A 16,078-nucleotide genomic window follows, 5' to 3' on the forward strand; every position below is an offset into this window, starting at 1 on the left:
AGCATGGCTGGCTGGGGAATTCTGGGAGTGGAAGTCCACCCATCTTCAAGTTGCCAAGGTTGAGAAACTCTGGCGTGAGGACAGTCTCCCTTAGGGAAAAGGAGGTGCTCAGCTCTCAAACAAAAAAGTTTGCAGGGCTTTCCAAAGGGAGGCTCTTCTGTTAAAATGCAAGGAGGGTCCTGCAGGGTGTGGGTTGGCCTCTCTAACTCGGGGTTTTGCATCCAGCAAAGGGTGGGCTGACTTCTGAGTTCAAAGACCTCCCCCCAAACCTGGGCTCGCGATGGGGACTTCGGTGCTGAGGGTACGTTTTCTTCCCCGTTCCAAAACGGACAGTCCTTTTCACGGGAAAGCCGCCGCTGTTAGGCGAAACCCTGCGAACCTGTGCAGTTTTGGGTTTCCTGGGGCCCTGCCCTTCCCACCCAAAAACACGCTTTCCCACCCTTCGGTTTGCTTTTTGCAAATGTGTCCATTTTCTTGGCTGCGCGGACCTGGATAGCTTTACCTTCGCAGAGGAACCAAGGGCGTTTTTCCAAGCTGCCTCCTGAAGAAGGCAGGAGCAGAAAAGGCAGGCAGAAAAGGGGAGGGGGTTCAGTTCCCTCCTCAAATGCCTCGCGTTGTTGACTTTTAGCCTCCCTGCAGAGGGTGGTCTTGTGGTCTCAGTTCCCGAGGCGTTCCAGCTGGGTGTTGAGGGGTGAGAATGTGCGGAGGCGTGTGACGTAACCCCCACCCCACCCCACCCCGAAAAAGCCAGGGAATGGCCGAGCCCTCTCGGGGGCTCTGGCCTGCCCCAAGAACGGAGATGCCGTCTGGCGTCTGAGGGTCTAACACCCCATCCAGCTGTGCTCTACTCTCTGCCGGCAGCGGGGTGAGTGATTGCCCCACTAGGGTTCTCGCTGCCCCCCAAAATCGATTTTAAAAATGAAGGATGCCTCCAAAATTCAATACCCCTCCATCCAGCAGGGTGATTTCCCAACTCCCCAAAGACTTGTGGCTGTGGGTTAAGTAAATGACCTTCTAAGCTGGAAGATGGGGTTTTGCGTCCTGGGCCCGGTCCGGAGCCCATCGCTCACCCACCTCTTTGCTGAACTTTGCTTTGGGCTGTTAACCCTCCTGGATTTGACCCTGGCAGCTCTGGATAACGCCTGCCGCGGGTTTCCCAACCCAGCCGCTTGTGTGGACTCCAACTCCCATCCCTGGCCTAGAGGGTGCCTCCCATTCGCTTTTCCATACATCCCCAACATCTGTTGGGTTCCCCAATGTTCTTCCCTCCCTCCCCGCCAAAATAATGGCGGAATGGCGTGTTTCGCACATGGGGTGGCATTCCTGCTCGCCCGCAAGCCAGCTTTCCCTTTTTTTCTGGATGCTGGCGTCCACTATCTGGCCGAATTAAGAGCTGGTCTGGTTGACAGGCCAACCTCACACCGGACGCGACGTTTTGCCGCCTGCCAGAACAGAGTGATTTGAGTACATTCCAGCTCCCCTTGTCCTGTTTTGCCCAACATTGTTCCTCTTCTGTGTGTGTGTGTGTATATATATATATATTTTAGCAGCCGCTATGGGCCAGTAACGTGAGTCCAGCAACTTTGTCGGGGGCCATATACAGTAAGTATTTCCTGGGGCACATTCCTGACTGGTGAGAGTCCCTTTCCACAACTCTTTTGGGGTGGGGGTGGGGTCTCTCCAAGGTGTCTTTAAAGCCACGAAGGGCGGGGGGCCCTCTAAATTTAGTCACCTCTCTGCAGAAACAAGCCGACACCTTCTCAGAATAGAACAGGATTTGCTCACGATATGCCTATCTCTCTCCAGTAAGTAGGGGCCAGAAACCTGCCTCCCCTCCCGCCGCTTTCCAGCTCTATCCATGAAGATGATGGAGAGCGACTTGCCCCAAACAAGAAAGTTAAAATCAAAAACCGAGACTGAAAAAATAAGCTTTTCAAAGACCTGGGAGAAAACGTTACAAAAAAGGCATAGCGACTTTGTCAGCTCACCTTATCATTCATAGATCTGTCTCCAGGGCTATAAAATAAATTCAAAATTAATCATTTCCTTTAGACTAGGATGTTTTGCTCACAAAACCAGGATGGGTGGCAGGGTAAATTTATTGTAATAGAAATAACGTTGAGCTAGGGTATTATTTCTGCTTTTCTATTGATCTGCGATACAACGTCCAAAGTGTATGTGTTGGGGGGGGCTTTAAAATATCCCCTGAAATAAAATTCTCCCTGCCAAAAGTTTGCCTTTCTTTCCTCCCTGTGTTTTCTGAAAAACCTCAAGAGTGGCAAAGGTGTTTTTCCTTTCTTCTTTAATGACACAGCGTTGTGGAAGTCAGCTTGCTCTGAAAAGCACATGTTGGCCAGTCCATTCAACGGGGCCCAAAAACCGCCTTTCAAAAGCGACCTGCGCACCTATCCTTGGCGTCTGCAAACCAACCGTCGCTCTGTACCTTCTCCGCTTTCTTATCCCCCTTTTCCAACACCGGTAACGAAGCAAGCTTTTGATTTCAGGGTTTGGAGAAGTTGGAGTTATTGGTTAATAGGATTCCTACTTGTCTGATTGTGGCTTTGGACAGAAGAGACCTCTCCGGTCCAGCTGGGTTGTAGACTGGTAATTGCTTGGAGATCCTCGTTAAACGCAGGCTAAGGAGAAGGGGAAGAAAAACTCTGCAGGATTGAGCCAGATTTGCCATCGAACTCGGCGTCCTGCTTCAGGAGACTCGGGCTGAGCTGGAAGGCAAGATGCCCGCAAACGTGGAAGGTCTTGTTCATCTTCCGATCTGATCGTCTTCCTCTCCTCGATGAGTTGCCTCACCCCCCTTAAAGGCAGGTTCTAAGGCTACCTGCAGACCTCCCCACCTGTCCTGCCTTTTGTGGGGCATGAAATGTGGGAGAAGACTAGGTTGGGGAGAGGCGTCTGTCTGTGCAAGATCTCCGCACCTCCAAATTAGGAGACCGGCCTCGGTTGGCACATTCCAGTCCTGGGCTTTTTATTCCGCAGGAGGGGCTCCTGCCCCCTTTGTCTGGCGAGGCTGAAGTGGACGTGCCGGGGCCCACACGAAGACCGGACGGACGGACTCACTCATCAGCCCAGCCTCCCCGTCGAAGCCACACCACGGGCCCCATCACCTGACAGGGAGGAGAGGTGGAACATTTTCTGCTCTTCCCATTCTTGGCCCTCGTTGGGCTTGGAGACACGTCAGCTGTCCCCAGATTCCTGTGCCAGGCTAATCTGTGGCATCGGATGCCACCCTGCAGCGCAGCGCCTTTGCAACGTGGCTGAGTTGGCCACAATTGACACGCGGCAACCGCAAGGAGGTCAGAATGGTTCCCGGTGACATTGCTGATTTCTGCCCCCGTTATTCCACCCTGGAAATTCGAAGGGGATTCGTTCCCTGCCCAGGAGCAAGATCTGGGTATCCTGACCAAACAGGCTGGGGTTTGCGGTCAGGGTGTCTTGAGTAAATTTGGCTTTTAGGAGGAGGGGGCTGACCCACGAATGTCCCTTCTGCCAAAAATGGGGTAAAAAGTGAAGTGCAGGGCTAATTTGCGAGCAGGCCCCTTGGAGAAGGACAGGCCCCTTGATTCCTGATGGAATCTAGTTGCTGACCATGTGCTGGGTTAGGGTGGCACATTTTTCCCCCTTTGTCGCTTGCAACCGTTTGGGGCACCGAGACCAGCACGAAGCCACAGATAAGCAGCAGGTAATGCCTGCATTGTTCCAAAACTTGGTATAGAAATGCCGTTAAAAGCCATAAAGCAAGGGAAAGGAGGAAGCAGTGAAGATGGAGTTAGCATCAGTAGCCAGGAAAGGTTGTCAGCTGCCATTTGGGAAAGCAAAACCTTGCAGGTGGGGAGAGTGAGGGGCCTTTGAAATCTTTATAGCCCACCCCAATCTGGAGCTGGTCAGAGGTATCAGACCCCCAGCTCTCCAAGTTCCCCCTAAACGTTAAGCTGGTAAGGGTCTCCCTGCCCGGCTGAGATGTTTTCCAGCGATGGAGACGTGGCTGGATAAAAACAAACACAGATTAAAATAATACCCGGCAGAGGCACGATAGGTGGGCCTCGGGTGACACCTCGTGGCCGCCCCACCTAAGCGCAGGCTGGGCACTGAGCTTGAGAGAGCCCTAAAAATCTTGGGCGTCGTAGGAAAATCCACTGGGTGCCCCCGTTCCGGCTTCTTGCACGGACCCCGGCAGCGAAGGCTTCTCACCGTCCGGAGAGCATTGCGAGCGGGGGGCTGCGCGAAGGTGGTGGGCCTGGAGCCGCTCCGGGGGCCCGGGGAAATCTTGCTCTCGTCCCGCAGGGCCAGGCTGCACCCCAGCGTGGATAGCGGGACAATGCAGCTCTCGGGAAGCGGCGAGTTTCTCGCTGTCCGGACTCCTCCCGGTGCTGGTGCTGATCTGTCGGGATGCAAGAGAAAAACGTCCAGGTCTAACGTGCTCAGCCTGTTTTTCCCTGCAGCTATTCCGCTGAACCTGGATCGCCATTTGGGATACTGGAGTCGGGCCTTCCTCGGGGTCAGGCTAGATGACCTCGAAGGGCCCTTCCCTCTCCTGGCATCTGCGTAACGCTTCAGCGGCATACCTCCTGCCCGGGCGCCGAGCTTCGTTCCGCCTTCTTTTTCTGAGACAGCCCCGGGTTCCAGTGGCAGACCAGGCTGTCGTTTTGGACGCTGTAGTTCTTATTTCCCAACAGCCAGTAAGTCTTCATTTTCCCTTTGCCCTCCAGAGAGAAGGAGAGAGAGGCATTCAGCCAGGCTGGCGCAAACACGCCCAGCGGGGATCTCTGCCCGGCAGGGGTTGGGTTTTGCGAAGCGCCCAAGAACGTAAACGGGGAAGCGGCGGATGGCGAGATTTCTGGGGGCTGAATGGCGGTGCTCCCTTGCAGGACGAGATCTTTTATTCTTATGAGAAAGCTAATTTTTCTCTTTTAAGGGTGGCGGATCCATTTCTAAACTCTTCTCATGCTTTCATTTTAAATATGTTAAAAAATTATTACCTTTCTGTTTCATTTAGCTCAGTGTTGTCCAAACTTGGTCACTTTAAGATGAATGGACTTCAACTCCCAGAATTCCCCAGCCAGCATGGCTGGCTGGGGAATTCTGGGAGTTGAAGTCCACTCATCTTAAAGTGGCCAAGTTTGGACAACACTGATTTAGCTGTTTGTTTATTTAATTAATTTATTAATCACATTTCATCAAAATCTCACTGTAGAAGTTGTTGAGAGTCAGGCGGCGCCCAGGTTTTTGCTGCTGCTGTTATTAATCTGGAAGTGGCTTGGGGCAGGAAGTTTATTTTATTTATTTCTTTATTTCTTTGTTGGATTTCTCCCCCGCCCATCTCCCCCGCTCCACAACAGGGGACTCTGGGCGACTTGCAAAAAACATTAAAACTATATATATATATATATATATATAAAATACATAGTGAAGTCTTTTGCATCATAAGCACAGCACGGACAGTTTTATTTTTCTGTTTTTAACTCCAAGCAACCTGAGACTTTAAAAAAAAAAGAAGTAAGCTGTTTGGGGCAGGGGGGCTTCCCTTTGGCTTGCTTCTTCCTGTGAGCGGCTAAAAACGGCAAAGCGAGGGGTTGTCCCTTCCCTAAAAGTAAGCTAAGCTTCTAGTCCTCGTGATTCTGAATCAAGAGGAACCCAGGCGGCTTGCTTCCTTCCGCAGAGTGCCCTGAAGCTGTGGCTTTGGCAGAACGGACGTCGTCGTCCTAACGGCAAGACGCACCTTCACCTCAATGTCTCCTCTCGGCTCAATGTCGTAGGCACCGTCCTGCAGCAGCACGTGGTAGGTGGCGGAGCTGATGTGGATTTTCTGGGCTGGAAAAGGATCGCCCCCAAATGCGCTTTTAATGCGGGGCGGTCTTCGAGCTTCACGCCCAAAGAGGTACGAGCAATCGCCCATCGCCCGCCTAGCCCAGGACGGCAGGTGACCCGACAGGTTCAGTCTGGGGCTTTGGGGCGATGCTCGGTCTCCCTTTTCCCTTCGGTCCAAGCGACCGTCAGCTAAGGGAGGATTTGACTTGCCAAGGCAAACCTTGGTCTTTCTCACCCAACCTCGCTAGCGGTTTAGAGAGGCGTTTTAGCACCCCTCCTCGGGGAAGCTGGAGACCGAGCCTGAGGCTTGCATGAAAAACGGGAATTTCCTCACCGAGGGGTTGTCCCTCCCCTAAAAGTAAACTAAGCTTCTAGTCCTCATGACGCTGAACAAAGAGGAGCAGGGGCAACTTGCTGAGTTAGCTCTCTGGTCTAGCTCAGGTAGCCCTGTTTACACCAACCCTGCGGGGCTTTGGGTCGAACGGAAGCGGCCGTCGAGCGGCTACTCACGCAGACTGGTCGACTCCATGCGGGAGGCTGTGTTCACCGTGTCGCCGAAGAGGCAGTACCGGGGCATTTTATGCCCCACAACGCCGGCCACGCAGGGCCCTGCGGGAAGTGTGGAAAAGAGACATCAAGACGGGGGTGGCAGGTGGGGTCCACCCCAGGTGTAAAGCCGGGTTGCTGCTGTGTTGGCTCACCTGTGTGGATCCCAGCCCGCAGCTGCAGCTTGCTGGCAGGCAGGTGGGGGATCGCCACCTGCCGCACCGCGGCCACCAGGTCCAGGGCCATCTTGGCGATCTCGTCCGCGTGCCTGGTGCCGTTCCGCTCGGGCAGGCCGCTCACGACCATGTAGGCATCGCCGATGGTTTCCACCTGGTGGGCCCAAGGAGAGCGAGTGCCACGAGACCCGAGAGAAACGGGACAGGTGCTGACAACCTTGGACCTTCCAGATTTAAATGTTCTTTATAGTTATCGCCTTTAGCGGTGGGTTGCTAAATTTCTTTTGGGGAGGAGTAATTTGTTCGCTCTTAGGGAAGATGGAAGTGCCCTGGGAGAGCTTCGTAAGCGAAGCCACTAAGAACGTAAGGAGCAGATTTTATTTTTTTTAAGGGGTTTAATTATAGGTGGTTGATTTTTTTTTACCGTCGGGGAACGGGGCAGCCATTCTGGGACCAGGTTGACCTGCTCTGCCAACAGGGAGCAAACCTGTCCCGGCTTTCTCACCCTTCCGCTGCAGAGGGACGTGGGCTGACCTTGTAGACGTCGTAGGATTCGATCCTGGTGTCAAAGCAGACGTAGAGGTTGTTGAGCATCTCGACCACCTGCAGCGGGGCGCACGAAGCCGCAATGGCGGTGAAACCCACGATGTCCGAAAAGAAGATGGTCACCTGGGAGGGGGAGGCAGAAGGGGTGACGTTTAGCCCCTCCAAACGGGAGCAGCTGCATTCTGTCTGAAGTCCTAGCCTGATTTCCTCCATAGCTTTATGCTTTAATTTCCCCCCTTATTTCCAGATGGTTTCTGATACACCTCCTCTGGCTGCGCGTACCGTAATTGACCAATTAAAGTAATGATGGGAGCACTCAACGAAACGCACACTAATTGGGGGGGGGATTAATGAAGGGGGCCCCTCCCCATGTGAGATGGAAACAGCTGAGGAGCAAGAAGGAGAAAAAGGTGAGAAACAAAGAGTCAATCATTATGTCAGGATTTGAAGGTTCTTTGATTATGGGCCAGTCGGATATAAAGAGAGTCATTATTTTGTATACTTCGCTAGGCAGAATTGGGTGTTGAGGGGACAAGGGGGTTTAAAGCTCTTGGTAGCCCCCAGACCCACACCAGAAGCTAGATTTATGGTTTTCGTTTGGGACTCACTTCTCTGTTGATCCTCCTTTACCCCTTGGAAGTTTTGAAGAGAAGGCGTTTCATCTGAAGAACGCTTTTATGGGGAGAATTATACGACCCACGATCAGTCGTGAACCTGAAAGTTGTCTGATTCCTTCAGACATTGTCTTATTGTCTCTGGTGTCTTACCTGGTCATAATTTTCTGCCTCTACGTGCTTGTGTTTCCGTAGCTGCTTGGCCACGGATTTGGGCAACATCTGGTGAAGAAGGTCTTCAGCTACCTGCCTTTCCCGTTTCAAATCCTCTGTTCGTTCCTTGAGGTTCCTGGCATAATTCTGGATCCATTCTGCCATCTCTTTGAAGGAAACCAGGACCGCTGGGTAGATAAGGCCGGTGACCACCAAGAGGCTGATTTTGAGGCTCACCAAGGAGATTATATCCTTAGATTTTTTCTGAAGTTTCTCCCGGCTTTTCTGAAGCAAACATCTCTGGAGGATATCAAGTTCATCCATCAAAGGAGGGGGCAGTGACAAAAAGCCCAAAGAGGGAGCAAACATGTGGAGTCCTTTGTGATGGGTGGCCAAGGTGGAGAAGTTGGGATGCTCGGCCCAACATTCTTGCGTGCTTTCTGAGATAAAAACAGAGGAAGTAAGAACAACAGACAGCTGATGCCACAAAGCTTGGGCATCTTCAGGGTAGAGGGACATTTCTTGAGCCCGTAGCATGGCCCCTTTGATTCGCAGGACGAGTCTGAGAAAGGCCACATCCCACCAGTCTGGGATGGACCTCATCTTCTGGTGGTCTCCCTTCTCAAGCTTCTGAAGTATCTCCAGGATCCCTAAAATCCTTTTTAGCTGCAGAAAAACTGTCTCTGCTCCTTGAGTGCCATTCACTCTCTCCCTGATCAAGGTGATGTAAGTTTGACACCCGAAATTATCATCGTCCCGGCACCGGGGGATCGTGCCAGGGGCCACGTCTCCAGATTCTTTGCACAGAGCAGCCAGGTTCTCCAGCGCATCCCCTGGCCAAGAGATGTTCTCCACCATATCTCCTCCTCCTCCTTCTTGCCAATCCCCTTCTTGGACCAGGAGGTTGAACAGCGAGAGGGCCAGGAAGCCCCGGCACGAAGAGACGTTGCCGAGGGCCTTCTCGATATGCCTCCAGGACTCCAGAGTTTGGCTTAAATCCAGAGCGGTGTTTCCCAGCAAGGTGATCAAGGAGATCAAGCAAATGGTCGAGATCCGTCTCACTGTCTTGCTGGCGTGGCAGTCCGACGGGGGGGAAGAACATCTGGAGGAAGGCGAAGGAAATCAGTTAAGTAAATACGTTGCCCGTGTTCTTCCTTCTGCGGTTAGACGGATCCTCCTTATATTTTGACAGCGCTGTAGAATAATGTTTCCCTGGTTGATCGGTGTTTTCAGCCATCTTTGATACTCCAGACAAAGATGACTAATCTTTGGCATACTAAATAAGTACTACGCCGATATGAGTGATACGCAGAACATTTTCTAATTGTGGGCACCTAAAGGAAAAATACATGTCTAGGGTCATACTCCTTCTTAGCAGCGGAGGAGTTCTTTTTTACGTTTTTCTACAATACTCAAAAATTGGCTTTAGGCTAATACACGCCCTGATTTAAAACTGGTTGGTCAGGATGGTCTCCCTTCCTCCGGAGAACGATAGATAGCTTTGAATAATGTGAAATCACTGTTGTTTTATTTTGTAATTATAGGAAGAGGAGCCAGGAAATAGCTATTCTATTTTTTTTTCTGAATTAGCAGCGCGTCCGTTTGGGACTTGCCCCACGATGGAGGTTAGAAAATGGCTTGTATTCGGTAGTGTGAAAGAAAGATAGAAGCTTGGGTCGCGAAAGGTGGCTAAAAACGAGGTGGGTGGATGACGACCATTAGCAGAGTAGCTAGAATAAATGCAGCTGAAGTGGAGAATTTGATGGCTGCAAGGCTGCAAAATTTGTAGACAGTCTTTTTTATATTGTTTGAATTTCAGACCAACCAAAAATCCAGTTCTTACCAACTTTAAAAAAACAAACCATTATTGTGTGTAAAAAAGGCCAGTTGTGATATATTTACACACTTCCTTTCTAAAAGTCCCTCTGCTTCATCAGAATCAATTGTTCAATTGTCTTCTTAAGTCGCTTGACCAGTGAATTATTAAATTAGATTTGTTGGAATCTTGGTCACAGTTAAACACCCCATCCAAGACCTAACAGACCTCCTCTTGGGCAAACACTGATCTGAGACCAAGTAATTCAGACTGAAGATGCTTCCTTGATCCTGAACTAGGACAAAATTCCCGAATCATGATTTTTTTTTAGAAATACACAATTAAAAATGGCACGGGTATTAGGCTACTCCTGTTCCTTCCGCGGGTGGGGGCTTGTAAGAAAACGAAATTAGCCTCAGGTTTGTGCAAAGTATTTTCCCCTAAAGGGTCCACCGCGCTGTCTTCTGTAGAAATTCAGAGTTTTGTCGTCGGCTTCGCCATCTCCCTGACTTACCTGCAAGCTAGGAAGCTCCTCCAAGAGTTAAGTGGTTTTGGGTTCCCACTCTTGCCTTCCTCTTTGTTCGAGTCCGGTTTCCCCTTGTAGGACGACGAGGGAGTAAGGTAACGCAGGTTTTCTGTCCCCGACATGGCCTCAGGGTCTCCAGCAGCCCACCCTTTGGGGCAAGGCAAGGGGGTTGGACGGTGGGAAGCAACAGTCGATCAGCTGGGAAGAGGGGATGGCGCAGACCATTAACACATCTGTTGAACCCTTCCCTGCCCATTCTGAGTTTCCAGGTCTTTGAGTTACGTAGGAAAAAAAAAAAAATTAGGGTACTTTGAAGACTAGGACTAACATGGCCTCCGAAAATTAAAAAAAGCAGAACAAGCATTTAGGGTGTGGAGTTGCCGGGCAGGGGGGTTAGCAGTGAATTCATGGGAGATATGGAAACCCTTTGCAATTCAAAGGAGATTATCTGGGGACGGTTGTTCTTCGAGAATGAAACGATTTAAGTCTGAAGTCTGTCCATGGGAATGAAAGGCAAGGTTAGCTGTGATATTTTTTTCTTAGCTGTCTTAGGCTATCTGTGTCCTGTGAACCCAGTTTTCTTTTCTTTTTTTACAGGCAAGATAAATCAGGTAGAGAGCAAAACCAGGGCTTAAGAAAGAACAAACCCATTAGAGCCATTAGGTACAGATTCGAAAGGTTTTTATTTCTTAAAAAAAAAACCCAAACCCAGAACCTTTGGTATCTTAAAAGAATCACAACAATTGTGTTCAAATCACCAGAAGAATTTGTAAGTCTCCCTCTAATTCAAAAAACAGGACACAGCAACAGGCTTGTTGGAAGAGTAAATCAACGCCCTCTGCCCCCCCCCCAGGAAATGTCATTAAGGTGGTCTCTTTTGTACGCTGCCCTCAGAGAAAGACTGAGAATTCCTGTTATCCGTGCTAGATTAAAGCATGAGATTAATGCGTACCCCTATGTTCTTAACTGGCTGTGATTCAGTCCGAAACACCGCGGTTAGAAATGGACGTCTGAAACCCACCAACAATAAGTTAAAGTCCACCCAAAGGAATGAGACAGCATTCAGTTTGGGGAGGGGAAAGAGAAATTCTCCATTTTCAGCTGAGTGTGAGAAGCAAGAACGTTCCAACGAAAGGGGTGCTGATTAAATGTCTTATTACTTGCCGTCAAAATAAAAAAATCTTAATGCACATTTTCAAGTATTTTTTATCGAAGAGTAAGGAAAGCCAACAGAACTAAGAAGCGAAAGGGCCTGGGGGGGGGGTGTAGAGACACAGCTAGGACACCCAGGGGGTTGTGTCCTGTTTGCACCTCCTTTGCAGGAGGGCCCCGAAGGTGAAGCTGTTTTAGGGGCCCTTCCCCTCTCTAGCGGGGGGCTCGTCTCGGGCTGAGCTCCTTAGACAGAAGACCCAAGACTCAGTCATTCATTTGCTCAAAGAGCAATGATGCTTTTGAGCCCAAGGTGTTTTTCTGGACTATTCATCTTCCTGTTGTTTTCACAAGGCTGTCTTTGAAAAATGCACCTGTATACACACGGAGCCCCCCCACCCCACCCCGCAGGCAGCCTCTCTTTTTAACTGCTTTAATGATAGCAAATTGCTCTTAAGCTCCAGGGAAAGTTTTGGAATGCAGACTTTTAAAGGGAGAGAGAGAGAAAGAAAAGGCCCTGTGCTCAGTTCCAATAAATCTCTGCCAGGGTGGTTATGTTTTTTTGGACATTGGCAGGGACTGGGACTTTTCAAGAGGGGCTGGGTAGCCTGTCAATCACTCTTAAAAAAAAAAAAGACTTGTCTGAATAGCTGAGGCACCAACCCCAAGAGGAGGAAGAGGCAGAAGGGAGTGAGAAAAATGGATCCCAGCAATATGCACGTATTATGTGAGGGACCTCTTTCCACATCTCTCCCCATTACATCTCCTAAACAATTGTTCAAAGACTTTTTTGATGTTTTTGGCGCACAGCAGTTCCAGCTGCACCCCTGCCCTGTTTTGACACTGAAATCTGGTTTTTGGGTCAGATGAGGCGCCATTCCCACCTGACGCAAGCCCCAGAGTTCTGTGCCAACGTCAATCTCGGCTACGCTGGGTAACCTTTCCGCTTCAGTCTCTGCTCTTCGGCTGAACGGCTAGGCCTGGGTGTATTGGGGAGAGAAGCCAGGTAAGAACGGTTGGCTTTTGCTCCACCATACACTGCATTTTTGGGGGAGTAAGGGCATTCATGACAAGCCTTTCTGCCCCCAAGGAGCATCCGTCCTTCATCCTGGTTCTTGCAGGGCAAGTTAACCCAGTGAGGGCCCTTGATACTCGCTTATTTACCACGCCTCTCGTCAGCCTTGGAACCCAGGTGCCACGCTCCCCCGTCACACTGCCGGTGAATTCTTTTTTGAACAGCACTCAGACAGAACTGAGATGACCACAGCTACAGAAAAGGGGCTAACCCTGAATAATCTGGCAGGAGAACCAACAGAGTGTTTATTATTGACCAGCCTCGCTTTATCAGCCTCCCCGCTGAGATCACATCTTCTAGAAAGGCAAACGTGCAAAGGCTGCTTATTCAGAGGCTGTTCTGAGCAACTATGGGTTCCCTGCGTCCAGGGTGATGTCAGGGAGAAGGATCCGAGCCCCGGAAATCCGGGTTCGGTTCAGCCGGTCAGGCCGTCGAGCCGAGCTCGGCCGACGTTCTATACCTTGCTCCGGAAGAGCGGCTTGGCCCCCGGCCCGCAGTACTCGTTGTAAATGAGCTTGAAGAGGAACAAGTGGAACAGAGTGATGAGGGAGGCCACGCTGAACCAGAACAGGAAGGGAAGGCCCGGATACTGTTTGGCCATGTGCTCTTCATGGGCCAGGATGGCCTTGAGGTGCAGCGTGTGGCGCAGATCTTGCAGGTGGACGAGGTCGGTGGAGATGTACAGCAGCGGCGTGATGGGCTGCGTCACCATGACGGGAAACGTGTGGCCGTGCAGCTCGGACGTCAGCTCCACGGGATCGTTGGAGCAGCCCCCCTCGCAGGCGTACAGCTTCACCGGCTTGTCCTGGAACTTCACGGAGACGTGCAGGAAGGGTTTCCCCTCGGCATCCAGCAGCACGGCCAGGTTGATCAAGTCCTTGTTGTAATGGATCCCCCGCAAGGAATAGCTGTTCTGCAGGACCTCCGGGTCGGACTGGAACTGCAGGTGGTTCTCGGTGAACTGCAGCCCGCCGAAGCTCAGCACCATGCCTTGCATGAGCCCGTGGGCCCCGGCTGCCACCAGCCCCTTGCAGCCTCGTTTCTGGAGCGTCAGCTTCCACAGGTTCGCGAGCTGCAGGACCTGCAGGACGGTCGACAACTGTCCCGGCCACAGATTCTCGGCGTGCATGGTGGCGTAGCCGCTGAAGCAGTGGTCCGCATAGTTCAAAGCGGCTTCCATCTTCTCCTTCTCCTCAGGGCTGATGTGGGGGTCCAGGAGGGGCGCCGGGGTGGTCGACAGGACATAGTAGAGGGTCATGTTGACGGTGTCGCTGGAGGGAGTGTGAGCGTCGGTGATCTTCCGCATTTCTACACCTGGAAAGCAAAGGGATTGCTCAGTGCTTTTCCTGCGGTCAGCTCTGTCTTTCTATGGGGTGACAGACACATCACCCCGTCATCAGGTTAGGAAGCTGGGAAGCCCACAATTAAATTCTCATGTGCCGTTACAAAGGAAGGAGCTTCTCTGCTTTCCCCCTACTTCTCCAAGACGTGAGAAACCTTCATGCGATCTGTACAAACTGGGAAATACTCCTGTCCTAACAGGCTGGGTCAGGCCTTTATGGCCATCATCGTACTGCTACATGAATAATACTGACTATAAAAAAGTCTGTCCCAGCCAAGGCTATTTCTACATTCTTGCACCGGACAGGCACGCATCTGAATTCGCCCTTCCTTCCCGAACAGGGGGAGTTTCTCGGTTTGTACAGATTGCTGGGAACGCGAGTGGAAGATGCCCAGAGAATACTTCGGGAAAAAATGCTAAGATTTCTATCCTCAGGAATAAAAATCTGTTCTCCACCCGCCAGCCACCGCTGCTTCCGTACCAACGCAGGCGGGCTTGGTGATTTTTGCGGGCTTCCTAAATCTTGCGTGCCAAGAAGCCCCTCGAAGGAACAGAGAGGCGTCACTGACAAAGCTGACCTCGCGCCCATTACGGGCAAGCTGTGCGGAGCATCTTCAGCCCCGGGCAGGCTTGCGGGGCCGCCCAGCTCCAGGATGCCCATCTCGGTGGCACTCTAGCAGCCAAGCCCCCAGGTCTGGGGATACCTGCCCAGCTCCAAGACACCCATCTTCGTGGCACTCCAGCGGCCTGGCTGGGGCCAAGCACCCAAATTTACGTTTCTAGGGCCACCTCCCCAGGGCACTGCAAAGCTGACCTCGCGCCCATTACGGGCAAGCTGTGCGGAGCATCTTCAGCCCCGGGCAGGCTTGCGGGGCCGCCCAGCTCCAGGATGCCCATCTCGGTGGCACTCTAGCAGCCAAGCCCCCAGGTCTGGGGATACCTGCCCAGCTCCAAGACACCCATCTTCGTGGCACTCCAGCGGCCTGGCTGGGGCCAAGCACCCAAATTTACGTTTCTAGGGCCACCTCCCCAGGGCACTGCAAAGCTGACCTCGCGCCCATTACGGGCAAGCTGTGCGGAGCATCTTCAGCCCCGGGCAGGCTTGCGGGGCCGCCCAGCTCCAGGATGCCCATCTCGGTGGCACTCCAGCGGCCAGGCCCCCAAACCTGCGCTTCCGAGACCCCCCGACGGCGCCCCCGGGGCGCACCTGAGATGAAGAGCTCGGCCCAGGCCCGGCGGTGCTCCTGGAGCAGCTGCTCGGCGGGCAGCGGCAGCACCTCCAGCATCTCCCTGCGGGCCGCCTCGCGCAGCCGGCTGAAGGTCTCGTCCAGGCGGGCGGGCTCGACGGGCTCCGAGGCGAGCACCACGGAGCGCAGCGTCTCCTCGAAGCGCGAGCGCGGCGCCACCTGCACGCGCGCGGGCAGCCGCTCGGCCGCCACCACCACCAGCACCACCCCGGCGGCGCCCGGCGGCTGCAGCGCGCGGCCCGACGAGAGCGCGAACTGCCGCTCGCCCGCGCGCTCCAGGCTGCTGGCGAAGCGCCCGCCCGGCGCGCCCGGCGCGGCCAGCTCCAGCGCCACGGGCCGCTCGGTGGGGTTCTCCGCGGCCAGGCGCTGCAGCAGCAGGTGCGGGCGGCGCCGGTGCGCCAGCAGCTCCTCGCGCAGCGCCACGCAGCCGCCGCCGCCGCCGCCGGCCGGGAGGCAGCGCGCGCGCCGCAGGGCGCCCTCGCGGGGCAGCAGCGCGGCCGCGCCCGCCTCGCCCTCCGCCGCGCCGCGCAGCTGCAGCTGCGCCAGCGCCGCGTAGTCGGTGGCCAGGGCCGGCGCGGCGCCCGCGGGCGCCACCCAGAGCCGGTTGGCGTCGGCGTCCAGCAGCAGGTGCCCGTTGCCCACCAGCGCCGGCGCCGCGCGCGGCCCGCCCGCCAGCAGCCGCGCCTCGCCGCGCTGGGCGCGCGCCTGCCAGCCCCGCGTCTCGGCCTGCAGGCACAGCCCGGCCGCGCCGCCCGCCGGGCGCCCGGCCCGCAGGCGCAGCAGGCGCGGCCAGGCGCCGCCGAGGAACCAGGAGGCCGCCGCCAGCAGCGCCAGCAGCGCCAGCAGCCGCCGCGCCCAGCTGCTGGAGAGCAGCCCCGGCAGCCCCTTCAGCCGCTGCTGCACCCACATCGAGGCGGCGGGGGCGCCCGGCCGGCGCTACCTCATGGCGCCCGCCGGCGCGCTACGCGAGTCCCCGGCCGCGCGGCCTAGTCGCCCGCCCTTCCGCCTCGCGCCGCCGCCGCCTCCTCGCCGTCTGGGCCGGCGGGGCGGGCCCGGGCGGGGCGG

At 54.0% G+C, this 16,078-nt stretch overlaps 2 protein-coding genes across 2 annotated transcripts; both read right to left on the bottom strand.

The window, feature by feature from the left end:
- Positions 1 to 1,699: 1,699 nt before the first annotated feature.
- LOC103067045 (uncharacterized) lies at positions 1,700 to 10,322 on the bottom strand. The gene is made up of 8 exons (XM_088136661.1): positions 10,189 to 10,322; positions 7,859 to 8,978; positions 7,080 to 7,214; positions 6,525 to 6,699; positions 6,334 to 6,432; positions 5,735 to 5,826; positions 4,581 to 4,718; positions 1,700 to 4,396 (listed from the first exon to the last, which is right to left on the bottom strand). The coding sequence occupies exons 1-8, from the start codon at positions 10,320 to 10,322 to the stop codon at positions 4,121 to 4,123; spliced, it is 2,169 nt and encodes a 722-aa protein (XP_087992787.1). The 3' UTR covers positions 1,700 to 4,120.
- Positions 10,323 to 10,864: 542 nt separating this feature from the next.
- On the bottom strand, positions 10,865 to 16,063 carry KIAA2013 (KIAA2013 ortholog). The gene is made up of 2 exons (XM_015890476.3): positions 14,974 to 16,063; positions 10,865 to 13,738 (listed from the first exon to the last, which is right to left on the bottom strand). The coding sequence occupies exons 1-2, from the start codon at positions 15,920 to 15,922 to the stop codon at positions 12,879 to 12,881; spliced, it is 1,809 nt and encodes a 602-aa protein (XP_015745962.2). The 5' UTR covers positions 15,923 to 16,063; the 3' UTR covers positions 10,865 to 12,878.
- Between the last annotated feature and the right edge of the window lie 15 nt (positions 16,064 to 16,078).

The sequence above is a fragment of the Python bivittatus genome, unplaced genomic scaffold (assembly GCF_059951505.1).
Source record: "Python bivittatus isolate LINGU-HERP-01145 unplaced genomic scaffold, Pbiv_v1 ctg000090_np1212, whole genome shotgun sequence".
NCBI classification, from domain to species: domain Eukaryota; kingdom Metazoa; phylum Chordata; class Lepidosauria; order Squamata; family Pythonidae; genus Python; species Python bivittatus.

What these genes read in the sequence shown, in the direction of transcription:
- LOC103067045 (XM_088136661.1), bottom strand. Translation starts at nt 10,322, where the DNA reads ATGTCGGGGACAGAAAACCTGCGTTACCTTACTCCCTCGTCGTCCTAC. An exon ending in AATCCTACGACGTCTACAAG is followed by an intron (nt 6,700 to 7,079) that starts GTCAGCCCACGT and finishes TGGGCCCACCAG; the next exon opens with GTGGAAACCATCGGCGATGC. An exon ending in CATGGAGTCGACCAGTCTGC is followed by an intron (nt 5,827 to 6,333) that starts GTGAGTAGCCGC and finishes ATCCTTTTCCAG; the next exon opens with CCCAGAAAATCCACATCAGC.
- KIAA2013 (XM_015890476.3), bottom strand. Translation starts at nt 15,922, where the DNA reads ATGTGGGTGCAGCAGCGGCTGAAGGGGCTGCCGGGGCTGCTCTCCAGC. An exon ending in GGCCGAGCTCTTCATCTCAG is followed by an intron (nt 13,739 to 14,973) that starts GTGCGCCCCGGG and finishes TTTGCTTTCCAG; the next exon opens with GTGTAGAAATGCGGAAGATC.